The sequence below is a fragment of the Podarcis gaigeae genome (assembly GCF_964106915.1).
Source record: "Podarcis gaigeae genome assembly, chromosome: 8".
NCBI classification, from domain to species: domain Eukaryota; kingdom Metazoa; phylum Chordata; class Lepidosauria; order Squamata; family Lacertidae; genus Podarcis; species Podarcis gaigeae.
The window spans coordinates 10,928,662-10,951,853 of NC_139684.1; the positions used below are offsets into that span (position 1 = coordinate 10,928,662).

The 23,192-nt window shown below is 44.3% G+C and overlaps 1 protein-coding gene across 4 annotated transcripts in view; it reads right to left on the reverse strand.

Annotated features, from left to right (window-relative positions):
• Window positions 1–10,990, reverse strand: part of SPEN (spen family transcriptional repressor) — a 66,789-nt gene extending 55,799 nt beyond the window's left edge. For 3 of the 4 annotated variants that reach the window (XM_083750040.1, XM_083750038.1, XM_083750037.1), the window contains exon 1: window positions 10,438–10,990. In XM_083750040.1, coding sequence (XP_083606166.1) covers window positions 10,438–10,520 — 83 coding nt within the window. In that variant the 5' untranslated portion in view covers window positions 10,521–10,990. Of the gene's footprint in view, window positions 1–8,725; window positions 8,899–10,437 lie in introns of those variants that run through there. The other variant, XM_083750039.1, reaches the window with a different exon arrangement.
• Between the last annotated feature and the right edge of the window lie 12,202 nt (window positions 10,991–23,192).

Here is a 23,192-nt window from a genome sequence, read left to right on the forward strand (position 1 = left end):
TTTTAAAGCATAGCTGTGAAAGAGAGCTTGTGGTTTGCAAAACTAGGTTCTCCCAAGCTACTGAAAGCAGAACTAAACTGCTGCTGCTTATTTGCTGGCAACAGATTCCAAGGGCTCAAGGCAGAAATTGGCTTAATTAGCAACACTGATTAGGAGAAAACCATATTCACAACTGCTGCAATGTGTATTTAACCAAAAAGAAAGTGTGCTAAACGTGGCAGTTGGGGGGGGGGGGAGATTCCAGAACCTGCCATTCACATTTTTACAAGTCACGCTTCTTTAGACAAAAACCAGCTTTGCTCAAATCTATCACGGAATTGGAGGAGGGTGCGTAGAGACATGTACAGGTACTATAGGCTCTTGCTAAGCACTATAGGTGTGTTCATATTGCTCATCTTTGTTCATGCAAACACAGCCCAACCAAGTGAGGTCAGCAGCACTGCTGACGATGTGAATGCATATATTCTATTCAATTAAAATCTCTATCTCCCCCCCACACACACACACACACTATCCCATGGGCACATAAGCCGGTTAGCAACACACACATTTTAAAAAAACCAATGCCCAAATAAATTATAGGTATTGCAGTCCTGGAACACCTACAGATACACTGATTTAATGGCATGCACAGAGCAGGGCAATAATCTTATGCTGCCTGTTACCATTTCCCACTAGTCTGCTTGTATATGTCTATAAAAATAGGTAAGGAAGTTGCAAGCACTTTCCTCTATATTTACTGGAGTCCCAGTAATTATCTATGTTAATTTCAGGCAAGTACGGGCAGCTCCATACCATACATTTAAAGCACATGGCTTCCCCCAAGGAATACCAGGAACTGTAGTTTGTTATGGGTACAAAGAACTGTAGCTCTGTATGGTGAAAACTACATAATTCTTTTTGAGGAAGTCATGTGCTTTAAATGTATGTTAGATCTGTTTTAAATGTTTGGTGTGGATCTGCCCTAGCTCACAAAAGAAAATTCTTTATCACATAAAATTTACACCATTAAGATGATAAATCCAGAGGAGTTAGGCATGGTGAAGGTCTTCCAGGGAAAGAATAACAGTACCTACTTCTTCACTATAAGCTCCATCAAAACATCAAACACTTGTTTCATGTTAGTTAGTTGCTAAGCAGTTGTTGTCACAGGCATGTTTAGCAAGCGGCTAGTTTTATCACACTGACCGCACTGCGATAAATGCTGAACATATAGCAAAAAAGCATTGCTGTAAAGGAAATGACACTTGGTCATCCTCAGAACTGTTCTCCGGGGAAGTGCATCCCTCTTTCAAAAACTATGCTTAAGTTCAATGCCCTCAACATCCAGAGCATTTTTGGTTAACCTAAAAGGGAGGTCTTGCAAAAAAAAAAAAAAAAGGCCATCTAGCTCTCCCCCTCTAGCCAGATTAAACACTGCACATTTTCCCTCAAACCAAGGGATAACTAGCTGGAGGTGGTCTGCCTTTGAAAAAACAAGAAAGCTCAGTTCCAAAGAAGTCTTCGGTGGCATTAAATTGAACTGGTTGCAGCTCTAAGCTGCCAGTGCATTTTGGCTTTCACCACAGACACATAAGGAGCACACGGCAGCTCTTCCTGGCATCCACAGATCTGGGTGGCCAGTGCCAGTTTTCAAGCTGCTGACAGAATTTCAGACTGTGCATCATTCCAGTCTATCCTCGAAAGAATGGCAGATGACAGCTATTTTCAAATGCAGTATACAACCCACCCACCCTCAAGGATCATCAGTGCACCAGTTTGGAATTAAAACACACACACACACCACACCTCCCATGAAGCTAAAGAGCACAGGCATTTTTTTTTTAGGGGGAGGGGAGACAGTGAAGGTGCAAGTATGCAAGACTGAGATTTTTGATTAGTTTGCCAATGCATCAATTCAGGGTGGGGAAAATATTGGTTGGTTGGTTGGTTTATACAGCACATTTATCTTCCAGTGATCTCATGGTTCTCCTCCTCTCTACTTCATTCTCACAGCAAACCTCTAAGGCAGGTCAGGCTAAGAGATGGTGAGTGGGCCCACGGTCACTCAGTGAGCTTTACGGCTGGGTGGGGATTCAAACCCAGCTCTCCCAAGTCATAGGTGTGCAGTTCACTGTGGAGCTCACTGTGGAGTCTTATGACAAAAGGGTGGAATATTAGTTTTAAAAATAAATTAAAAGAAACCTTTCAAGAAGTGCTCTGGGAATGTGTGTGTATAAGTCAGTGGTATGGATGCAGCCCCTGGGGCCTCCCTATCCAGCCCCCAGTGTCCCCTTTTCACCCCCACCACAATTAAGCTTGGAAAAAATCTGTCTAGTGGCTCAAACAGAATGTTTTTTCCAAGAGTAGTTGTTGGGGGTTTCTTCTGGGGGGAGGGATGGAGAACTGGGTAATCTTCATGGAGAATGCAGCTAAAAGAAAGGTCAAGCCTCCCAACTGTAATCTCCAGGAAGATCACATAATTGGGCTCCCATAAAGGCTCAAATGCTTTTTCCAAGCCTAACTGTTAAGCAGGGAGAGTGAATGTGTATGTTGCATGTCTGTGCTCAGTATCTCTACCTACTTTTGTCTTTGCCATGCCCACTGTTGGCATTCCCCCCCCCAAAAAGGAAGTATGCAACCTGAGGGGTTCCTCTCCATGCTAGGCAGGCGTATTATCTCTCATACACACTATCCAACAGGGATCTAAGTAAGACCGTCTACAAGTACTAGTCATGCTTCCAGTTTCAGGATACAGTTTGATGCACCAAAACATGATGCAACACTAGCTTAACTAGAGGCCACAGTGGGACATACATGCACATATGCCATTAGTAATGACTATCCTACACCACTGCCCTTCAGTATCTCAAGTAAACAGACACACAACCCTTTCTTTATCTATTCATTTGTAAGAATGGAGCCAACAGATCATTAATGCATGTAATTAGCAGTCAACTTAGTTTGTCAAGTTTAGTCACACTGACCACCACTCCCCTCCCACGCCAAAAGCACAAAAATGTTTGCGGAATAAGAACATTTACTTCTATAGTTCAAAGGCTTTGCAACAAATAACCCATGAGCCCATCTTGCAACACAAATGACCTTTGTCTAAAGCTTTACTGCATACAACCAACCACAACAGAGATATTATGAACTCAGCATCATATTTCTTGCCCCTGAAAGAATTTCAGCCTTCCTAGAAGTTTTACATCTGGCAGACAAGGAGATAGTTTACAGCTAGAGATTATAATGATTGCCTTCTCTCTCAGCTCATTTAATTACCTCCTTATCAGACATGTCCAGTTTCACAAAAGTCAGCTAAGATTCCTGGAGCTCACTTGGGTTAATTAGAAATTTGTGGAATACAAAAGGCTGAAATCCTAGCACAATTACTAGGAATCAAGTCCCATTTAATGCAGCAGGGCTTGCTTCTGCGTAATCAGTTTTGGGATCAGAATTCAAGGCTGACTTTGGGAAGGTTATGTGCATACCTTTCTCAAATAGCCAAGCCACTTGCAAAACAGGGTGCAGATCACATTGCTGAATGTCATGACTATTTAGAAGCAGGCTCTTCTAGAACAAGAAACAAAGCAGCTATGTGGGAAGTTTAAGGGGGGGAAAGCCCGAGAAGTTTCACCCATTGACACAAACCTTCTAGAGGTTTGGCTGCTTTGTGGCTTTTATGTGTTTTTAAATGTTATTTATAGAACACTGTCACAGAATGCAAAGAACTGCTCCCCAAAAGAAATTTCAAGGCTGCCCCCACTTTACGAGCATGAGGCTCGCTCAAGGCTATCCAAAAATCCACGGCTGAATCAGACGATGTGAGGCTGCCCCTCCTGTTCAAAAACTCATTTCATGTCCAGTGGGCTGGCAGGAAGGAAGCATCCAAGGATTTCTCAGGGGAAACGCACCAGCAGCCTCAAGCTGTTTTCTACAAGCATGTAGATCTGAGGAATCCTACACATCATGAAGTGGCAGAGAGCAGGACAGTTCTGTCAGCCATAGCATAGCAGTGATCCCACAGCTACCTAGAACCCGGAGCACTCTGCTCCTCTTCCTCCAAAAGATAACAATGAGGGTGTGGGTAGAATTCAAAACACAATAGCATTAAGGCAGCAAACCAAACTTTGCCAATATCAGTTGCAGTTATTCTCATGGGGATCTCTGTCCGTCTTCAGGAGGAAAGCCTACTTTCTCTGCTACATCCTTCCCAATGACTCATTCCCTCTCTGCACCAAATCCTCCTTCTGTCAAGTCACTAGCAAAACAGGGTACGCAACACCACGCAGCTGCAAAATTTAAATGAAGGTGGTAGTTTACTTAGGGAGCCATGTACAAGATCCAGATCCAGCCTTCTCAATCCGTATAGCCTTGGAAGCGTGTTTAGGCTTTCATTAGTCATGCAGAGGCAGAACAGTGAACAGAGAGACTAGACAGCTAGCATCCAGCTGTACATACTCCTGTCTGTGGGGGATGAAAATGCCAGAAGGCACGCAGCTTGCGCTGCTTATGTGCATTAGTGCAAAGGTAGACAACATGGTGCCCTCCAAATGTTGTGGGCTCCAACTCCCATCAGCCCCCTCGCCCCCACCTCTGCCAGCACGTCATGGATGATGGGAGCTGTGGTCCAACAGCAAATGGAGGGCACCACATTGGTAGAAAGGAGGAGGGAGCAGTATGCGACTTGAAGTCACCAAAAATAAAGAATGTACAGGAAAAGGCCTTAAGGAAAAACAGGTCTTAAAGGATACCAAACTGGTGTTTTTCTCCCACAATAAGACTTAGGGCCTAAAAAGGGTAAAATGAAATGGGAAACCTCAAATGTCACTTTTCATGCATCTTGTGAACGTGAAGCAGCACAAGTTCTTGAGAAGCACTCATTATGTTTGTGACGCCCATCTTTAACAGTCACCATTTTATTAATGGACTAAACACACACATTATCTTATGTACTTAAAACAGAAGTAGTTGAGAGCAAAGGTTCTTATTTTTCTCCTCAAGTTAATGATGGCGAAACGTGGACATTTGGCATTTGTGCAGAGGAAAAAATGTTACTATATTTAGCCTCCTTCTCTTTGCAGGCTGCCATGCTTCTGTTTCAGCAGTGGGAAATTGCTTCAGTACTTCAATGACTGAAATGATTTGGATGCATTTACACTAGCGAAACACTTTCAGTTGCAACTAATCAACTCCTCGGCCCCGAACAGAAACCATGAAAGGAAGGGGTACCTTAGCAATTTCAGATGCCATTTTAAATACGACGTATAATCTGTATGCACCACCTTAAAGAGACTTAAAAAAAAGAAAATATCTGTATTTCCAGAATTACATATCACCTCCACCATACCTATCACATAGCCCCCTTACCAGGAGTCATGTTTTAGACTGCAAGTTCTTTGGGGCAATAGACCTGTTTTTTTCCTTCTAAAACTCTGTAAAGTGCTGTGTACATAAAGGGCACTGTATGTATAAGAAGAATAAAATAGTATCTTTGACACAAACAAAACCTCAGAGCAGTTTTCCAAAAAAAAAAAAAAAGGATCACAAGAACTGTCAAAATTACAGGCAAAACATTATTCGGATATTATAGTAACAGCCCCCAAATATACAAAAACACAAATTTACACAAACTAATAAAAATGGTATGTATCCAAATTCATTTTACAGAATTCAGAAGCTTACAACTTTATGACATTTTGCTTGGTCCTAATAAAGGCATTATGGAAACGGATGTTTACGTGAGACTTCCAAGCCTCTCTCCTCAATTCCCTTTATAAGGTTTTAGAGTTAGGAGTCCCTTCGGAAACAATTTTTTTCCTCTTTAACGAGTCATTCCTAAATGTACTTTTTTTAGAGTACATTTTTTTTAGAACCCTGGAATGAACAACTTGAATGTGTTTTCTTCTGAAATGAGAATGTATCACCAGTACCAACTAGAATGACTACATTTCACACTAGTGTGCTGCTAACCTTTTTTTACCTTTTGCTGCTAACAGAGGCTAGTATTTGGCTATGCCTGCCATTTATGTCCGGCAATACATCAGGTAGTTTTTTTGCCTCTGCAGCTAAAGGATGATAATTACTCAGCTCAGACTCTGCATATTCTTTGTCCTATTTTCAGACTGGGGGGATGGGTGGGAACTTTGCACAGCCCAGCTAAATCCAAAAAGGCTCTTTTCCCTCTGAACTAAAAGAGGTCCTCTCCTGTAATTAAACCTTACTCATTCTATAGGCAACCATTATCAGCAGCCTTTCAAATATATATGCACAACACAGCTATCTTCCAGCACACTGATCTGATCCTCAACTGGCAGGTCAGGACTCACTAGTGGGTTGCAGCCTGATCCAAGGTGGGTCATAAAAGGAGCACTACCATCATGCAAATTATGGTAAAAGGATAATAAATGGGTCCCCAGTTGCATGTCTGGGTTAAAAGTGGGTCCTGGGCCTGAAAGGGTTGACAATACCTGCACAAGACAGCCAGGCAGTTATTGTGCAACTGGGCTCTGCCCTTCCCCCACACAAGCCAGGGACATACAAAGGAAGGGCTGCTCTATTGTCAGTGTACAGTACTCACAATGGCCTCCTCCTGCCAACCGAAACTCAATTCAGATATCTGATAGTGAAAGGATTCAGTAATCCAAGTAGCTAGAAGCTGATGGAAAACACTTTTGCATATTTGGCCATGTCAATTCTGGAATGTGCACCTTAGTATTTACCAGCTCCCACCCACCCCCAATTCCAAATGCAACAGCCAAATAAATCTGATTCTGAAATCCAAGCACATACACACACTAAATTTCAAGACCTATATTTAAACTGATGGCACATTCAGAAAAATGAAAGAGCCACTTAATTCAGATCCTTCCATTTTTCTGAACCATCACTAAGCAACAGCACCATGGCAACTTTGTCCAGCATTAAAAATGCTCTGTGAAAACAGGGTGAAGACGACACTGAAAAGTCAGATTTAATTCTCACTGGAGAAATCCTTTGGCAATCTTGGTGTATAAACCCATCATGTCTTTTTTTAAAATCACCACTCCAAAATCTAGTCTATCACTACCCTGCAACAAGCATTATTTTAAAAAAACCAGACAGGTCTAGTTGAACATATCATTTTAAGCTCTGATTATCTGTATTTCCAGAGTAAGGCATAATAAATAATAGGGCAACTGACCATTTCTTAATGGGAAATAAGGCAGCTGCTTCAGTTTTATGTAACAGCTACCAGGATCTGACTGGCTAGATTATGCCCCTCTTATACCTAGAATTTAATTCATTCAGATTAATTTCTTAATCCTTTGTCTGCCATTCTGTGTTTCATGCCACTTGGCACAAGGTTATTCTTACCGATTTGGCCCTTTACAAAACCTGGGAAGACCGTTTGCAAGGAGGGGATGTCCCTCGTGACTACAAATGCTGCAGCAGCAACTGCTCTTTTCTGCGAAATATTTTCCCTCTGCATGTTTTGGAGGAAGCTCCGCAGCTCAGGCAACTGTAACAAGGGAGCTGGAGAAATTCTCTCCTTACGCTGCTCTCCTAGCACTCCCCCACCTCCCTGTGTGCAGCCCGAGATCAGCTCTGTTCTTCCCTACATAAACTGGGCCGCCATTTTAGAAAGGCATTCACACCAGCCAAAGCACTGCACCAGTCACCACTTCAGAAAGGGAATCCTTTCCCTGAACACTTCCTCCCTCCCAACCTATGGAAGATGAACAGGGAAGAAAGCAGGAAAATGTCCCTAGAAACAGGCAGCGCTGCTAAAGAACAAGTCAAGCTACATGCTGCTGGTCACAGCAAATCCTGCAACACACAGTTTGCCTGGATGTGTCTCTTCCTCTCTCAGCCACAGAAACCAACACTAAGAAACAAGCAACGCATAGGGAAACCAAGCAGAAATAAAAGGAACCATTGTTCCCATGCATGTTGCATTTTGCATAGAGGAGCACTGTGAAAACCTTTCCCCCTCCCTCACCCCCAACACAAAAACAAATGAAAAATTAATGACTGAAGAAAGAACGAATACCAGTTTATCGGACTTAACACCACTGGTCTTCCTCCCCACACCCAAAACTGCAATACTGGGGAGGAGGGAGATAAATGATCTGCTTTAAAAGTTGCAAAATGAGTTAACTCTGACAAATTCGGAATATATGTAAAACACTGATGAACAAGCGAAGGCCAAGTAACTAGAGAGCTTCCCTTTAATAAAGCAGGGCACAGTTCTACTCTCCTTTCTCCCCCTGCTTCACCAGCCAAGCTTGTTCCCCATGAGGTAGCGACCAAGTCTATTTTTCCCATGGTGACTCATTAGGTTCACTCCATAATTTCCCTACTCTAAACATTAGCAAGAAAATTACAAGGAAATTTACAAGCCCTTTCAGAGTCTCAAATCGGAAACTATTTTAGCTGACCAAAACACTTGTCTAGAATTCTACCTATCAGTTTCCTTCTACAATGCCATTAACAGGCTTCCACTGTAACAGCAGAAGCGAGTTGCGAACATGGTGCTTACTCCTGCAATCATACATCACCTAGGATCCATCCACTACTAAGAAGGCTTACAAATCTCTCTCTCTCTCTCTCACACACACACACACACACACACGTTGGTGCTATTAAGTTAATAATTATTAAGCCAAATATGACCTGTTGCTAGATGAATAAGAGGCAAGGAAGTATTATTTTTGTTTGACCGGGCCTAAGGCAGCAAGAAAAATATCAAAAGTAACAATACCAATCTGGTCTTCAGACTTAGCCATGGCAGAAAACTGTTCCATCGCAAAGGAAACCAAAGGAAGTTGGGTTCAAGCAGGATTTCAGCTTCTACTCCCTCAAAGTTGTGCTTGAATTGCCAGGTCCCAAACATTTCATTCATAAATTGTTTCAAGAGGCAAGCAAGCAAAATCAATCAATAAATAAACAGTTCAGACTGACACTTGTGCACCCCTAAAAACAGCAATAGTTTATCCATGTTGTGTTTATGATACACTGAAAAGCCAAAAAAGCGCCCAAGAAACAAAAACCCTCAGTTCCATCAGTGGGTAGTGCTGGCACAAAAATATGGAAAAGAGGAATTAGCAGGCCTCTTCAGGTAAAAGTTGTTTCCATTCCAGGATGCCCTTAGAAAAATCCAATCCACAATGCTGATGGCACTTGGCAGTATCCTTCCTCAAGACTCTGGAGTTTCTTTTCTGAAGTTCCTTCCTTTAGGGTGTCAAAGATTCCAAGTGCAGGAGGGGATCCTTAATCCCAGCCCCCCTGAACTTCCTTCTCTCTTGGATCCAAGGTATTCCAATTCTACCGGATCCGTAGGGGCAAGCAAAAGCAGCAGCTGCTATAAAACTCAAGACAGGTTTTCCCAGGCACATCTGCCTTCTGTGGCTTGGCCTGTGAAAGGGCTCTCTCATCAGGCACTCAATTCCAGGTCCAATCTTAGGTTTTCCCTTCCACATGGACAACCATGAAACGCCCTTCCCTTCCTAACACATCCTGATTTATATCTATGCCTCCACAGGCACCCCCCTCCCAAACTAGGGGTATTTGATCTCTCCCCCACAACCCTCCCACCTTCTCTTCTGCTTTCACACAACTCCAAGAGGAAAAGGTTCTCCCCTCAATCCTGGAAGTGGCACTTTATGTGTTGTGGGGTGAGAGTAGTCACCTTCCTCCTCGTTCTTCTCTTGACATCTTGAAGATTCCTCATAGTTGCCAAGTCCCTGGGGGGTGGTACTCCTTCCCTCATTTTGCTAACCTGTCTCCCTCCATGATGTGAAATGGAAGATTCAGCTATCCTACTCTTCCTCCCACCCCACCCCCCCCCACTTGTTTGCTTATGCTCTCCTGAAACCAACAACCCTTCATTATCTGGAGGAGTCACTGTTCCCTGCCTTCACCTCCCAACGAGCTCTCAGAAGCAACTGCCCTTGTTATAACTTAGGTCTTGCCTCAGTTTCCTATTCCCTCCCCCACTTCCTTAAGTCTGGAATTCCCTTCTTCCACTTTTATCTAGGGGCTGAGCTCATAGTCTAGACTCTTCCCCTCACTCAGCCTCTTGCCTTTCAAACGTTAAGGGTTTTTCCTTTCCCACCAGTGCGTCTCTCTTCCCCTATTTATACAGAGAATTCATCTAATATATATATATTTTGACTCGTGGTGGTAAAGCCACCCACTCCTCTCTTTCTCCCTACCTGCCTACCTAGGTAAACCCAGCTGGAGCGCTTATCTTCAGCTAGGCAGGATGTAACTAAATGTAATGTAAACCGCCCTGTGGCCTTCGGATGAAGGGCAGTATATAAATGTAACAAATAAATAAAATACACTCTTCCTCTCCCCCGCTGGTTGAAATTATGTGGGGGGAAGAGGGAAGATCCCTACACGCACCTTTTCCTCTTACGTTGGACTGAAGCGAGGAACCCTTTTTGCCTCCCCCACCCGCCTTCTACTCACCGCTTGAAGTGCTCGATGATCTTCTCCTCGCGGACGTTCTCCGGCAAGTTGCCCACCCAGAGGTGCCTGGTCTCCCGGACCATGCTGCTGCCAGGCGATGGGGGCTCCTCCGCGGCGGGCGTTGCTCTCGCCGCCGCCGCCGCCCTCCGCTCGGCTCGCCTCAGCACCGCGAGCGGGGGAAGAAGCAGTAGCAGCTGCAGACTCCTCTTCTTCCCGCCGCCGCCGCTCTTCGCCGCCGCCGCACTCGGCCTGTGCCTGCCGCCGCCGCCGCTGCTCCTCTTTCGCCGCCGCCGCCGCCTCCTCCCTCCGCGGCGCCGGTGGGGGGCACCATCCCACCGGGCCCTCCCGATTCCCGCCGCCTCCTGCTGCTGCTGCTTCTCCTCGCGGCTGTCGCTGGTGGTGGGACCGCTGCCGCCGCCGCCGCTCCTCCTCCTCCTCCTCCCTCCGCGGCGCTTCTTCCCAATTTCTCCTCAGTAGCAGTAGCAGCAGCAGCAGCAGCAGCAGCAGCCCCCGCGGCGTCCCCCGCTCGCTCCGTTCACTCGCTTGCTCGCTGTCTCACCCCCCAACCTCCGCGCGCGCGCATGCGCCCTCGGCCGCCGGCCGCCACCAACCCGGGTCCTCGCGCTTCAAGGCTCGCTCCTCATTGGGCGGCTGGGCGCGCGGCGAACCAGCGCGTGCGTGTGCGTGTGTAAGGAAGAGAAAAAGGGGCTTGTGTGAGAGAGAGAGGGAGAAGAGAGGAGGAAGCGCGCGCATGCGCTCTCGGGTATTGTGCGAAGAGGAGGAGGGGGGGCCGAGCACTGCGAGCTCTCGGGGGCCGGGAAAGGAGCAGGTAGGTGGGGTGGGGGAGGGGTGAGAGAATCCCGCTGTCCCCAATACGCCTTCTCCGCGGGAAGCGCGCAGGCGCACAACGCTCGCCTCCCCGCTTCGCTCGCGGTCTCAGGCTCTCAGGCTATTGCGCATGCGCCCTCGAGGCTGGAGCGCCGCTGTTGTCTTCCCCTCCCAGAGCCTCAGTGAGTAGAAAGACCTCAAGGGAGGAGGAAGGTCGCCTTTCTCTCTTCGCTCCTCGCCCGCGCCATCAGTAAGGGTCACAGAATATCCCAGGCATGGCAGAGCTTCCCTGCTCCCTCGCACTGGTATAATGTCGCATCGTGTGGAAATAACTATTTCCACCATTCAAGTCGCTACCAGAGTTATTTGTTGGTTCCCAAAACTCAAATCCCAGCTCCTGGAAGCGGAAACTTAAGAGGAAAATGGCGCAGGAGGTCTGTCCCACCACCGCCGACAACCTCCAATTGGGCATTTCCTTCGTTTTGGTGCCACTTCCGTCGCAAAAGCTGAGCTGTGAAGACTTCGACGGCTAATGCCAAGACTGCTGTGGCTTCTCGGGGGCTATGAACAGTTACACATATATGAAAGCCATGGCGCTGCAATAGGTTTCCAGTTATTTTTTATACAATATTGTAAGAAGAAAATCTGTTGTTTATCTGTGTTTCGGACTGTATGCTCCGTGGGAACAGGGACTTGCCATGCCGGTTACTTGCATAAAGTATTGTGCATATAGATAGTGCCATGTAAGTAATAGGATGGGTCCTGAAATTTCGTGGGATCTAAATTGGTGATGCCTATAAGCAATTTGCCTAATCCAAGCCGAACTAACACTGGATCTTAATTCTTTTTATATATTTGTATACTTTTCCATATCTGCTTGTTTTAGTTGTTTTAGATATACATATAATTTATGTTGTTTTTTTAAAAAAATATTATAATAATACAAGTACTTATAAACACTTGCCCTGCAATCCATACACACATCACCTCCGTACAAATAAAGTTTGCTCTTTTTCTGTAGGACAGTTTTTCTCATATGTAACATTATGGAGATTAACAACGCAAGCCTAAGCATCTACTCTCAATAAACTCCCTTTAGCTTATCCCTTAAGGCTGCAATCTTAAGCACACTTGCTTAGGTCTTGCTGAAAGCATGCCGCCTCTGAGTAATTATACATAGGACTGCTGTGTTCATCAATTAATTAAAAACTCTGCTCTCAATTTATGTGTGGCAATGAGGCCCAGCCAGCGCTCCTCTGCATGAACCCCAGAACCCTTTGTGACACGGAGGGATTATTTGGTGGAAAAAGTTCACATGGGAGGTTTCCCATAAAGGCTGGGAAAAGCACAACACAAAACAATGGCTGCTGCGTAAAATGCCACATTTTAACAGAGATTGCTGTGAGCTGTCTGTTGCCCACTAGAGACTTCCCAACATACAAAGAGTTTTCCCACATTCAAAAAACAATATATGTAACCAACAAGACAAACACAAGAGAGATTCGTCTCTCCTGGTGTTCAATTCCAGCAATTTGGGATGAGCAATACCTTGAGAATTAGGTTAGATTTACTGATCAGCTTGGTTATCCTAATTCAAAGGTTCTTAATTGTTGTTTTTAAAGCTCATTATGAATGAACCACTGGGATAGGAATTCCTTCTTGCAGAAGGTCTATTCCCCTCCATCCATTATTTTTTTAAAGAGGGGAGATTGCTCTCTAGATCATGAAAGCTTATGGCGTAATACATTTGCTGGTCCTTAAGGGGCCACAAGAGTCTCTGTTGTTTTTGCTAGAACAGATGGGAACACAACCACCCCTCTGGAAAACATATCCTTGCTCTCCATTCATAGATAGATAGATAGATAGATAGATAGATAGATAGATAGATAGATGGATAGATGGATAATTGGGTCTATATAGTGGACAAATTAACAGCTGGCATTTTTATAAAAGAGAGACCAAAAATCAGTAAAGATTAAACAATTACTATCTGCAGCGAATGAGTATTAAATTAATAGATACACAGAAAGTTGCTATATTCTTACAAGTGATAATGAAGTGCCTCTGAATATGTACCAAGTGTGTTTCCCTTACTCATAAGTAACCATGATTCCACCCATTTGGAAGATTAGAGAGACAGGCTTTGAGGTCAGAGGTGCAGCTTGGCTGCAGATATAAACCCCAACACTTATTGGTGTGGAAATTAAGCCCCAACAGCTACTTAGGGTGTAGCAGGTTTTGAAGTTTTCCACAGAGGCAACCTTCCTCCACATGTTAGTGTTTCTTTTCAGCTGCTATTGCTGGGATGAGAAAAGTTAATTATCGGGGCTGATACCTCAGTGGTGGTCATTAATGGGCTTGGATTGCAGCATCACCATTGAGTTGCAAGCCAGATGGGAACCCAACCCGTTGTTCCCTGCTGAACAAAGGCAGAGGGGAGGGAGGTGGGGAGAGAGAGATGGCATTCCCAGCCACATCCTCCCCCTCCTCTTGCCTGGGGGTATAATTAGCAGAGGCACCCCAGGTGGCAGGAGGATGCCCCTCGGCACTGACACAAACCTGCTCCACAGCTGCTTAATCACAGGGGCATATTAAATGTACCAGAAGGCAAGGAAACGTTCTGAGCATGGCTTTTCATGGGAGGCTTACCAAACCTCTCCAACCAGCCCTCCCAGGTTCTCCCTTCCTTACCCATCCAGAGTCCTCTGGCCAACTGTTGTAGTAACTGCTGGTATTAAGGCAACTCACAAGGAAACATGGCATCCTGGATTCTGGCTAACAGGCCAAAGGTGGATTGGATCCCATTAAATTAGGGAGCTAGGTATTGTCAGACGCTAATCGGTTATAAAACAGTTATGGATTGTCTTCCACAACTCAGTAATTAAGAGAAAGAGAGAGGGTAGTTAAGCACAACAGGAGAAATAAGGACTCTGGTGAACCCAGTCACCTACCCATGGGCATAGCCAAGGGGAGGCAGGGAGGGGCAGCTGCCCCCCTAAATAAATAGAAATCAATACAGAGCCAACTGAGGTTATGGCCCCACTAACAAAAGACCTGCCCCTCCAACAAAAATCCTGGCTCCACCCATGCATCTACCTGCCACAACTCTGGATATGTTACTGTTCTCAGCTCCCTGCATCAGCCTACGCTGATAATTCTGCAGTTCAGAAAGTTTAAATAATAACAACACCTGGAACCAAATGACCTTTTCTGGAGCACAGACTATGATCACAAACCCTCCAACAGATGAAAACAGGGACATTTCTCACTCTCCCTCAACTGACTCTCCTTGACCACCTATTTTTTGTGGCCCTCCGCACCTGCAGAGTATTCTCTATTAGGGAAAAAAAGACAAGTGTCACCACCACTACACCAATCGGACACAGCACACATGCTCTCCACCATCCTAAGAAAACCCCTTAATCCTAATTTTATTTTATTCTTTGGTAGTTTTACAAAAATAAATAAATTTTATAAAGGGGCCAGATTAGATGCGAACACACAAAGCATTTTTAAAAAATCAAGACTCCTTGAGCTCCGCTCCCTGTTTCTTTCCACCCAGGTGGTCCTGCCCTCTGCTTGCCCCTCAGAGCTGGTGTGTCACTCAGGTCTGGATGCCTGGCACCGTCCTTCTCAGTCCCTAGTTACTTCTTAGTTTACCTAGGCATTTTGTAACTCAGTTGCCTGTCACAGTGGCGCTCTTTTAGTGGGATGAGTAGGGCTTGACCTTATTTGACATCTGAAGGTAGCCCTGTTTATGGAAGCTTTTAATGTTTGATGTTTTATCACTTTATTATTATTAATAATATGTTGAGAGACACCCAGAGTGGCTGGGGAAACCTGGCCAGCTGGGTGGGGTATTATTATTATTATTATTATTATTATTATTATTATATTTTACTGCGTGAGCATTTTATGTACCGGTATTTTGTATTGTTCCTCTTTGCCTCCTTTTCCAGTTTTGCACTGATTGTATTTGTTGTATTTTATCCTTGCAAGCTGCTTTGATATTTTTATTTTATTTTGTATAATATGACTGATAAATGAAAATAAAAATAGGATTAAAACTCAACTTCTACACTCTACTGTAGCACTACAAAGAAAGGGTTAACAAGGAGCCATTCCCAGATATAGCCATGTTGATGAGGCTGCCCAAGAGAATGACATTTTAACTTCATTTTCCTTGAGACATCTTTTGACAACATCTGCAGGTGGGGAAAGTAACACCACTCTCCCTCTCCCTCTATATATATATCTATATGGTGAGGATTGGAGTTTGGCATGCTGGCCACAGTACTTGCATTCAAGCGGGATTTCTGAGCCTGGGGATTTTAGGACTGATATGCCCAGGACTGTTTCCCATTCCCATTTCAGATGTGGAATCATATGGCTTTCACAAATGCTTATGTAAGAACTCCCAGACTTGCTCTCTTTTTTCTCCATGGAGAAGCAGGCAGAAAATCACTGTGACAGCAGAGAAAACTTAATTGAATTTTGTGGACATGAACTTTCATAAGCAACAGTCTAGACCACTGGATGCAGAAGGCGGAAAGGCAACACTCTTGACAACTTTGTACTGAATTTCCCACTGCTCAGGGAACAGAATAATCCCATAACCTCACCAAAGGCTTATGTTAAAGCTGTATCAGTTGTAAATAAGCCATAGCCCCTCATTTCTTCCCGCATAGACAAACTTTTTTTAAAAATTAGTTTGAAGTACATGCTGCTGAAGGCAAAATCTTAAATGAATCCAGAACGGATGAGTTTGGGCAGTGTAAATTCGGTGTCCCCTTTGTGTTAATAAGCCCTTTTGGTGGTTTGAAATCCAGAGGGAGAAGAATGCACACTTTAAATAAAGCACAACATATATTGCAATAAATCTGGCTCATAGGTCTGGGGCTTGCTTTGGAATTAAGGCAATGATCTCACTGTCTAGTGAATGCCAGCCCATCCAGAGCTGAAGTCTTTTCTCCCAAGCTGCCAAGGATGTGTTTTCAAAGTCTCACCCAGCACCCACGAAGAGAAGGGGTTGGGAATTCAGGAGGAAAATTCAGGAGGAAAAGGCTTGATCTCTGATGTCTGGAAGCATTGGACGGGTGCTGAGCCAACTGTGGTGCCAGTGGCGTAGCGTGGGTTGTCAGCACCCGGGGCAAGGCAACTAATTTGCGCCCCCTAACCCGGGGCAAGGCAAGTAATTTGCGCCCCCTAACCTGCCGCCGCTGCCAGCTTCTTCTTGCTGCTGCCTGGTCTGGTCTGGTGTGGTTCTCTCCCGCACTCAGCGCTGCGCTGGGCGGCCGCTGCACTGTCCCTCCCCCAGATAGTCCCTCGCTCTCTCTCCACACCGCATGCCTGGCACCCTCCACAGTGGGCGACGACCTGGATCGAATTCGCACAGCCAGCACTGCAGTGAGAGTGAGTGAGCCAGGTAGGGGCAGAGAGCTGCGAGCGCGAGCGCCCCTCCCCCAGATGTTGCGCCTGGTGCGGCCGGCCCCCCCTGCATCCCCCACGTTACGCCACTGTGTGGTGCTTCCTATTCCTGTGCGCCCCAAGTAAATGGAGGGCTGCCCATTCAAAACACAGCATGGCCTGCTCTTAAGGCTTTATTATAATCTGCAGTCATGAACATGAATGCTGTTATTTATGCCAACATATAAATAAACAACACACATTTACAGTAGTTTTTTTCCCCCTCCACAAAGGCACTCATGATACCCATATCAATGTGTCCCTTTTATCCTCAAGACAATTCTGCAGGGTGGTTTAGGATGAGAGTGGGACCAGCAAACCAGATCACCCAGCAAGTGGTTACTTGAACCCGAGTCTTCCTGGTTTGCAACCACTGCCCTACTATGTCTGCACATCAAGCGAACAATCTGACCATATGGCCAGGAAACAGGTAGGGAAGTCTCAGCCCCAGCTGCAGTGCCAGAGAATTACATACCCCTTCCAGATAAATGACCATTGGTGCTTATCTGAAGACGTGTTTCACATATCAATTATAACTGAAAATGTAAACTGGAATTTAAAGCACAGCTGCAATCCTAAGTATGCTTACTTGACAGTTAACTCCATCAACACCAGTGTGACTTACTTCAGAGAACATTATGTTTAGGATTAGGAAGGAAGCAACGGGAAATGCACTGAAAGAGAAATCTAACGTGGGGTCATGTGGGTCCCATTCCCAAACACACTTTGCTTGTGTCTCCCCACACCCATTGTTGTTGTTGTTTTCTGACAAGTCTGTTGCAAAGTAATCCCCAATTCCTATAAGTGCAACATTAATAAAAGAAAAGCCTTACATCACCAACAGTCCATCCTATAATTAAAAATTAAAGTCTGCCCTGAATTTTGTGCAGCTCGGCAAAGGTGTAAAGGAAGAGGAGGAGGTCTTCAAGAATATATACAGTCCTTGGAAACAGCAGCTTGCTACAAGGGTGGGCTGGAAGAAACGGGAGGGTTTTCTCCGCCGCCCCGCTCCTCTCCCATGTCTCATTACTCTTGGGCTGCTGAAATGCTACTGAGCCTGTGTTTTGTTTGTTTTTTAGCAGCCTAACAACTACGCTTTCTTTTTCTCTGTTTCCTTCTCCCCGTCCTTCCTCTCCCCTGCACTGCAGCCAACCACGCCTACACCACAATGCGGCAAAAGGGCCGCCTCTGCAGTGGGTGAGCCTCCCGCCCCATACATTCCCTCCCCACTGTTCTGTTTCCCCTGTTCCCTCCCCTTGAGAGGCCACAAAGGGCAGGGCAGCCTTGCATGCAAAAGAGAGAAAAGGGTGTTGCTGGCGGTGGGGGTAGGACGGCTGCTCCCCCCCCCCCGTGCTTTCCTGAGCAGCACTTCCCACTTTAGAAACTTCTGGAACCAGGCAGCCAATCTAGGGAGAGGAGGAAGGCAGGAGACCCCCGGTTGATGCTCCTAGAGGAGGCAAGCCAAGAGTACCAGGCAAATGCATAAGATACTCGCGCGCGCTCTCCGGGCTCAGCAGTGCTCACAACCACCACGATGCCTCGTCTTCCTCCTCCTCCACATTTCATGATTATTTCAAAACAAAAGCAAAAACAAAGCACACCACGCCAGTTTGGAGGAATGCCTGGCACACTAGCAATGGTGGATTTCAGAGGAGCCTCTTGGAAAACAATAGCCTGCCATTAAAACAAACAAACAAAACCACGTTTCAATCCTTTTGAGGGTTTGTCTGCTATGGAATATATGTCTCATTCCTTTGCAACGCCAGGGAGTGATTTCTTCTTTTCTCTCTTTTTATTTTTTTTTTAATAAAACCTGCCTCTTTCCTTAGGACAAACCTGCATCTCAGTGGATTAAACCTGAAAAATAAAAGCCAAATCATTCCTGGATTATGATGAGGATGGTTTTTTTTTTTTAATTAAAAGGGTTGTGTCTGTCTTTTCGGTATTTTTATTTTTTGGATGGGGGTTTTGCCTCCCCGGCTTTGCCTTTCTTTTAGGATACATTGTAGTTTAAATGCGAACGGAGCGATAACGAAGGTAATAATCCAGCAAGTGTAACGTATGTGAGCTGAAATAGACAGTATTTTAAGGAAGAGGGTTTTGTTTGTTTGTTTCAAGGGTGTGTGTTTGTGCGTGTGTGTCCATTTTTAAACGGTTTTTATTCATAGGGAAGTACTGTAGTGGGTCTGCATTGAATAATAATTTAAAAAACAATTAAGATTTCAAGTTTATCCAAGTGCTTTTTTTAATAGCAAAATTGTGTCAGGGAAAGGGGTTGCGGGGGGGTAGGAAACAGCATGTTTGTTTTGAGTAAAAAAATGGGGCTGATCACTTTCGCGGTGACTTAATAAATCCCGGGAAGATGTCGTCTTAGCTAAAAACAAGGGCATTGTTTGTGCAAAGACTCGGGTTGTGTTCAGAGATGTAAACTAGTAATGAAATGGGGGAGGTTAGAATGAACAAGACTTCTTATTTCAGCAGAAAAAAGGAGCCATTTTTTTTTTTTTTGGTAAGGGACAAATTCCAGCCTGAAAGATTTCGATGTTAATGTTACAGCGAGGGTGTGTGCTTTTAAACCGAATCAAGAAGTTACAAAGGGGTGTATTCGGATATGGTGTGGCAGAAACGCAGCCGAAAAGCGGGGTTGAAAACGAGGTGGTGAAATTGAATGTGTGTAAAAGGCTTGTGGGGACGACGACCTGTTAACAACGTTGAGTAATAGCACGGTAGCTATTTTCAATAATGAACAGAACAAAGTAACAACGCTTCCCTTCCAATCCATGCTGGATCGCATATGGGGCCTCCATTAAAGCACGTATATAAGTATACATTAAGGGGGGGGGGAGTAGCTGTGCGAATTAAAATTTCGGTAGCATTGCTGCAATTTCAGACGGAGGCAGCGGCCTTTTTATTCGAAATAACTGGAAAGGGAAGAAGCGTTTTCCCTTCCCATGTTTTGGGCTTTTTTGTTGTTTTTTACAAACAAACCCGCAGTGCAGCTTTTCCTGCCTTCCTTCCTCACACCGCCCCCCCCCGCCTCCACCTTCTCTTCCTTCTTCGTCCTTATGCGGGCGCCATTTTGTAGCCTCCCTGGGCGGCCATTTTGTGGGCAGAGAGAGGCCGAGAGAAGCCCGCCAAAGGCTTTCTGCGCGTATGCGGCTGCAGTACCCGCGAGAGGCCACCGAGTGGGAAATGGGGGCGCTGCCGCGCTCCTTTCGTGAAAACGCGCGAGATCTCTTGAACCGAGCCCTTCCCCACTCCATGGGTGGTTTCCAGCTGAGTTCTCTGGGCAGGGCTATTAAGACCAATGGGTCTACTGCAAGCAGATCCAGCATTGGATGCAACCCTTAGTCAGGCGCATTAATTTCTATGAATCTACTCTTGAATTTGGAGTAGCATTGGTTACAAAGTGTTATTAATTGCTCTGTTATTAATTCCCCTCCCCCTCAAAAGAGTTTCACTGGCACACATTGAAATATTTACAAACGTTTATACCAAGTGCTAAACATATTTTTTTATAAAAAACAAATATTTTAAAAATCTAATCTAAAACAGGAGCAAATAAAGGAAAAAACCAGAAAATAAGCCATGAAAAGACTTCAATTACCTCTCTGTCAGCTAAATATAGTAACTTTTCCCAATAATTCACTTTTCCCAAATTCACTCAAATTAACTATCATGGAGGTAGCCAGAATTTATGGGGTGGGGGGGCAAGATCCAAGCTATCTGCAACACGATTGGTCCGTTTTTTTAAGTATTTACTTGATGGGGGGGCAACTGCCCCTCCCTGCCCATACCCATGGCTGACATCCAACTATTCAAATTTTCTTTAAGCCATTACTTTTTCAGTGTTCAAATATTACATTTTCTCTTTCACGCAAAAAGTCCGTAATAAGTTTCCAATACTTAATAAATGTCAATAATGATTTTTCTCCAATTAAACACGTTAATTTGTGCATATAACAGCTTGCCACTGGGATCACATATTGAAATAATCTTCCATAATCCTTTTCCAATTATGTACCCATTAAGCCTAAAAGAAAAGTTATGGCTTCAATATAATATTTAAAATCTGCTGCATCAGTGTACAGTGGAATCTCAGTTTTTGAGTGTCTCGGAAGCCGAACGATTCAGAACCCGAATGCCGAAAACCTGGAAATGAATGCTTCCATTTTTGAATGCGCCTCGGAAGTCAAACAGCTTCCAAGGCGCGTCTCTCCATTTTTCTCAGTGAAACTTGCCAAACACCCATTGCGCCTCAGTTGTCAAACGTTTCAGAAGTCGAACGGTCTTCCAGAACGGATTACGTTCGACAACCGAGGTAGCACTGTATTGGTATCCAATATTTTTTAGCCTTTATACCTGTACACCAAGCATGATAAAATGTCCCTTCATGTTCTTGACACTTCCAGCAAACATTTGAAACACCTTTATACAGTACATTCTAAATAGTTTCTCAGGAGTTAAGTACCAATGATACATCATTTTATAAAACTTATCTTTAATATCATAACACAGTGTAAATTTTAACCCTTTGGTCCACATATACTCCCACTGTTCTATCTATATATTATAATATTTTCCCCATTTATTCATTCTTAAAACTTGTTCTTCTGTTTCAAATTTCAACACAAGTTTGTACATTTTTGCAATAACATGTTCATAATCTGTGCACAGTTGAATTTCAAAGTCCGCCTTTCCTTGCTCTATACCAAAAGTATTTTTATCCAGTTTAAACCTACTGTATTTGCATACAGTGGTACCTCGGGTTACATACGCTTCAGGTTACATATGCTTCAGGTTACACACTCCGCTAGAAATAGTGCTTCAGGTTAAGAACTTTGCTGCAGGATAAGAACAGAAATTGGGCTCCGGCGATGCAGCAGCAGCAGGAGGCCCCATTAGCTAAAGTGGTGCTTCAGGTTAAGAACAGTTTCAGGTTAAGTATGGACCTCCGGAACGAATTAAGTACTTAACCTGAGGTACCACTGTATAAGAAAACCACTGCAAACCATAACCTTTCACTATTAGTTCCCTTGTTTTAGTTTTATAGTCTCCATGCAGTTCTAATACAGTAATTCTTGGTATGTTGTCTATTTCTCTTTGCCTGTCATCTATTCTCTGTAGAAAGCTTCTTGTGATGAAATCCAGAAAGGTGTGTTTTGGCATAACCCAGGTTTATATTTATTCCAGATTCTTAATATGGCATGTCTAATAAAGTGATTTTTAAAGTCCACATTAACTTTTAACTTTGTCATACCACAAATGTCCATGCCATCCCAACCTTAGGTCATGTCCTTCTATTTCCAAGAGTCTCTTATTTCTCAATGTCATCCACTCCTTCATTCACACTAAAGAACAGGCTGCAAAATACAATTTTATTTTTATTTTTTTAATATTTTTTATTAACAGGCCAATCACATCACATTATCCAAATCACATTAGTTCCAAATTACACAGCCAAATTTTAAATTTTGTTGGGGGTACCCATACATCAAGCTCTGCACGAGTCCAAAACTCCAAACGATTCCAAACATCACTTATATTACTGCTTTAATTAGACAGTTCTATCCAGTTCAATCCAGATAGTCCTTTATTGCTTTCTTTCTCTTCTTGTTGTTATCGTATATTCCTTTCTTTGCGATCTCTGATAATTTTCACAAGCAGATTGAAAACAGGCACCCTCTGTGTGGGTTTTGTACTCTTCAAAGATCATATCGCTCAGGGACAGCCTCTGTTCAACGCTTCCATAAAAAAAAAAAAAATTCCGTCTGTCCTTTACTTTTCTCAGGCTTGCCAAATAAATCAAATGAATCAGGAGGCTCTGTCAGGTCAAGCTTGCGTTCCAACATTACTTCTCTTTCGAACGATCCTGATTCTCCTCCCCCTGTCCTTCTTTCTCCGGCAAGCCTGTCTTGGCGAGACACCATTTTTTAACTGCGTCATAAAAATTTTCCTCTTTCTCACCGTTCACCAATCCTCTCTCCTGTTATAATCCATCCCACACAGTTCTTGAATTCCTGTTTGTGATTAATAAAAACGTAACAATCTTATTTCTATCTGGGGTGAAGGGTTATTAATATCACATCGTGCAAAGGAAAAAAAAGTTTTTTCCTCCACCCCCCATTCATTCCAAACATACAGTCTCCTAGTGGTGATTCATCAGAAGATTTACTTATCCATCCGTCACTCCCGGTCACAGAGATCCATTAATCAGCAGTCTTATCTCTCGAACATTACTTGATGTATGTGCTTCAGCTTCATTCCAATCATATGTTTCCAATTATAATTCCAAGCTGAAGCTAACCAGCTAATTGGAATCGGCGTCAGGAAGATCTGACTTCACCGAGGCTCGTGCCAAGTGTTCGGCACCCCCATCTCTCGGATTAGGGGGTGCATTGTGAACACCGCTGGCAAGGCAGCGGCCCCCCCCCATCTCCTGGGGGGATAGGAAGACTCCA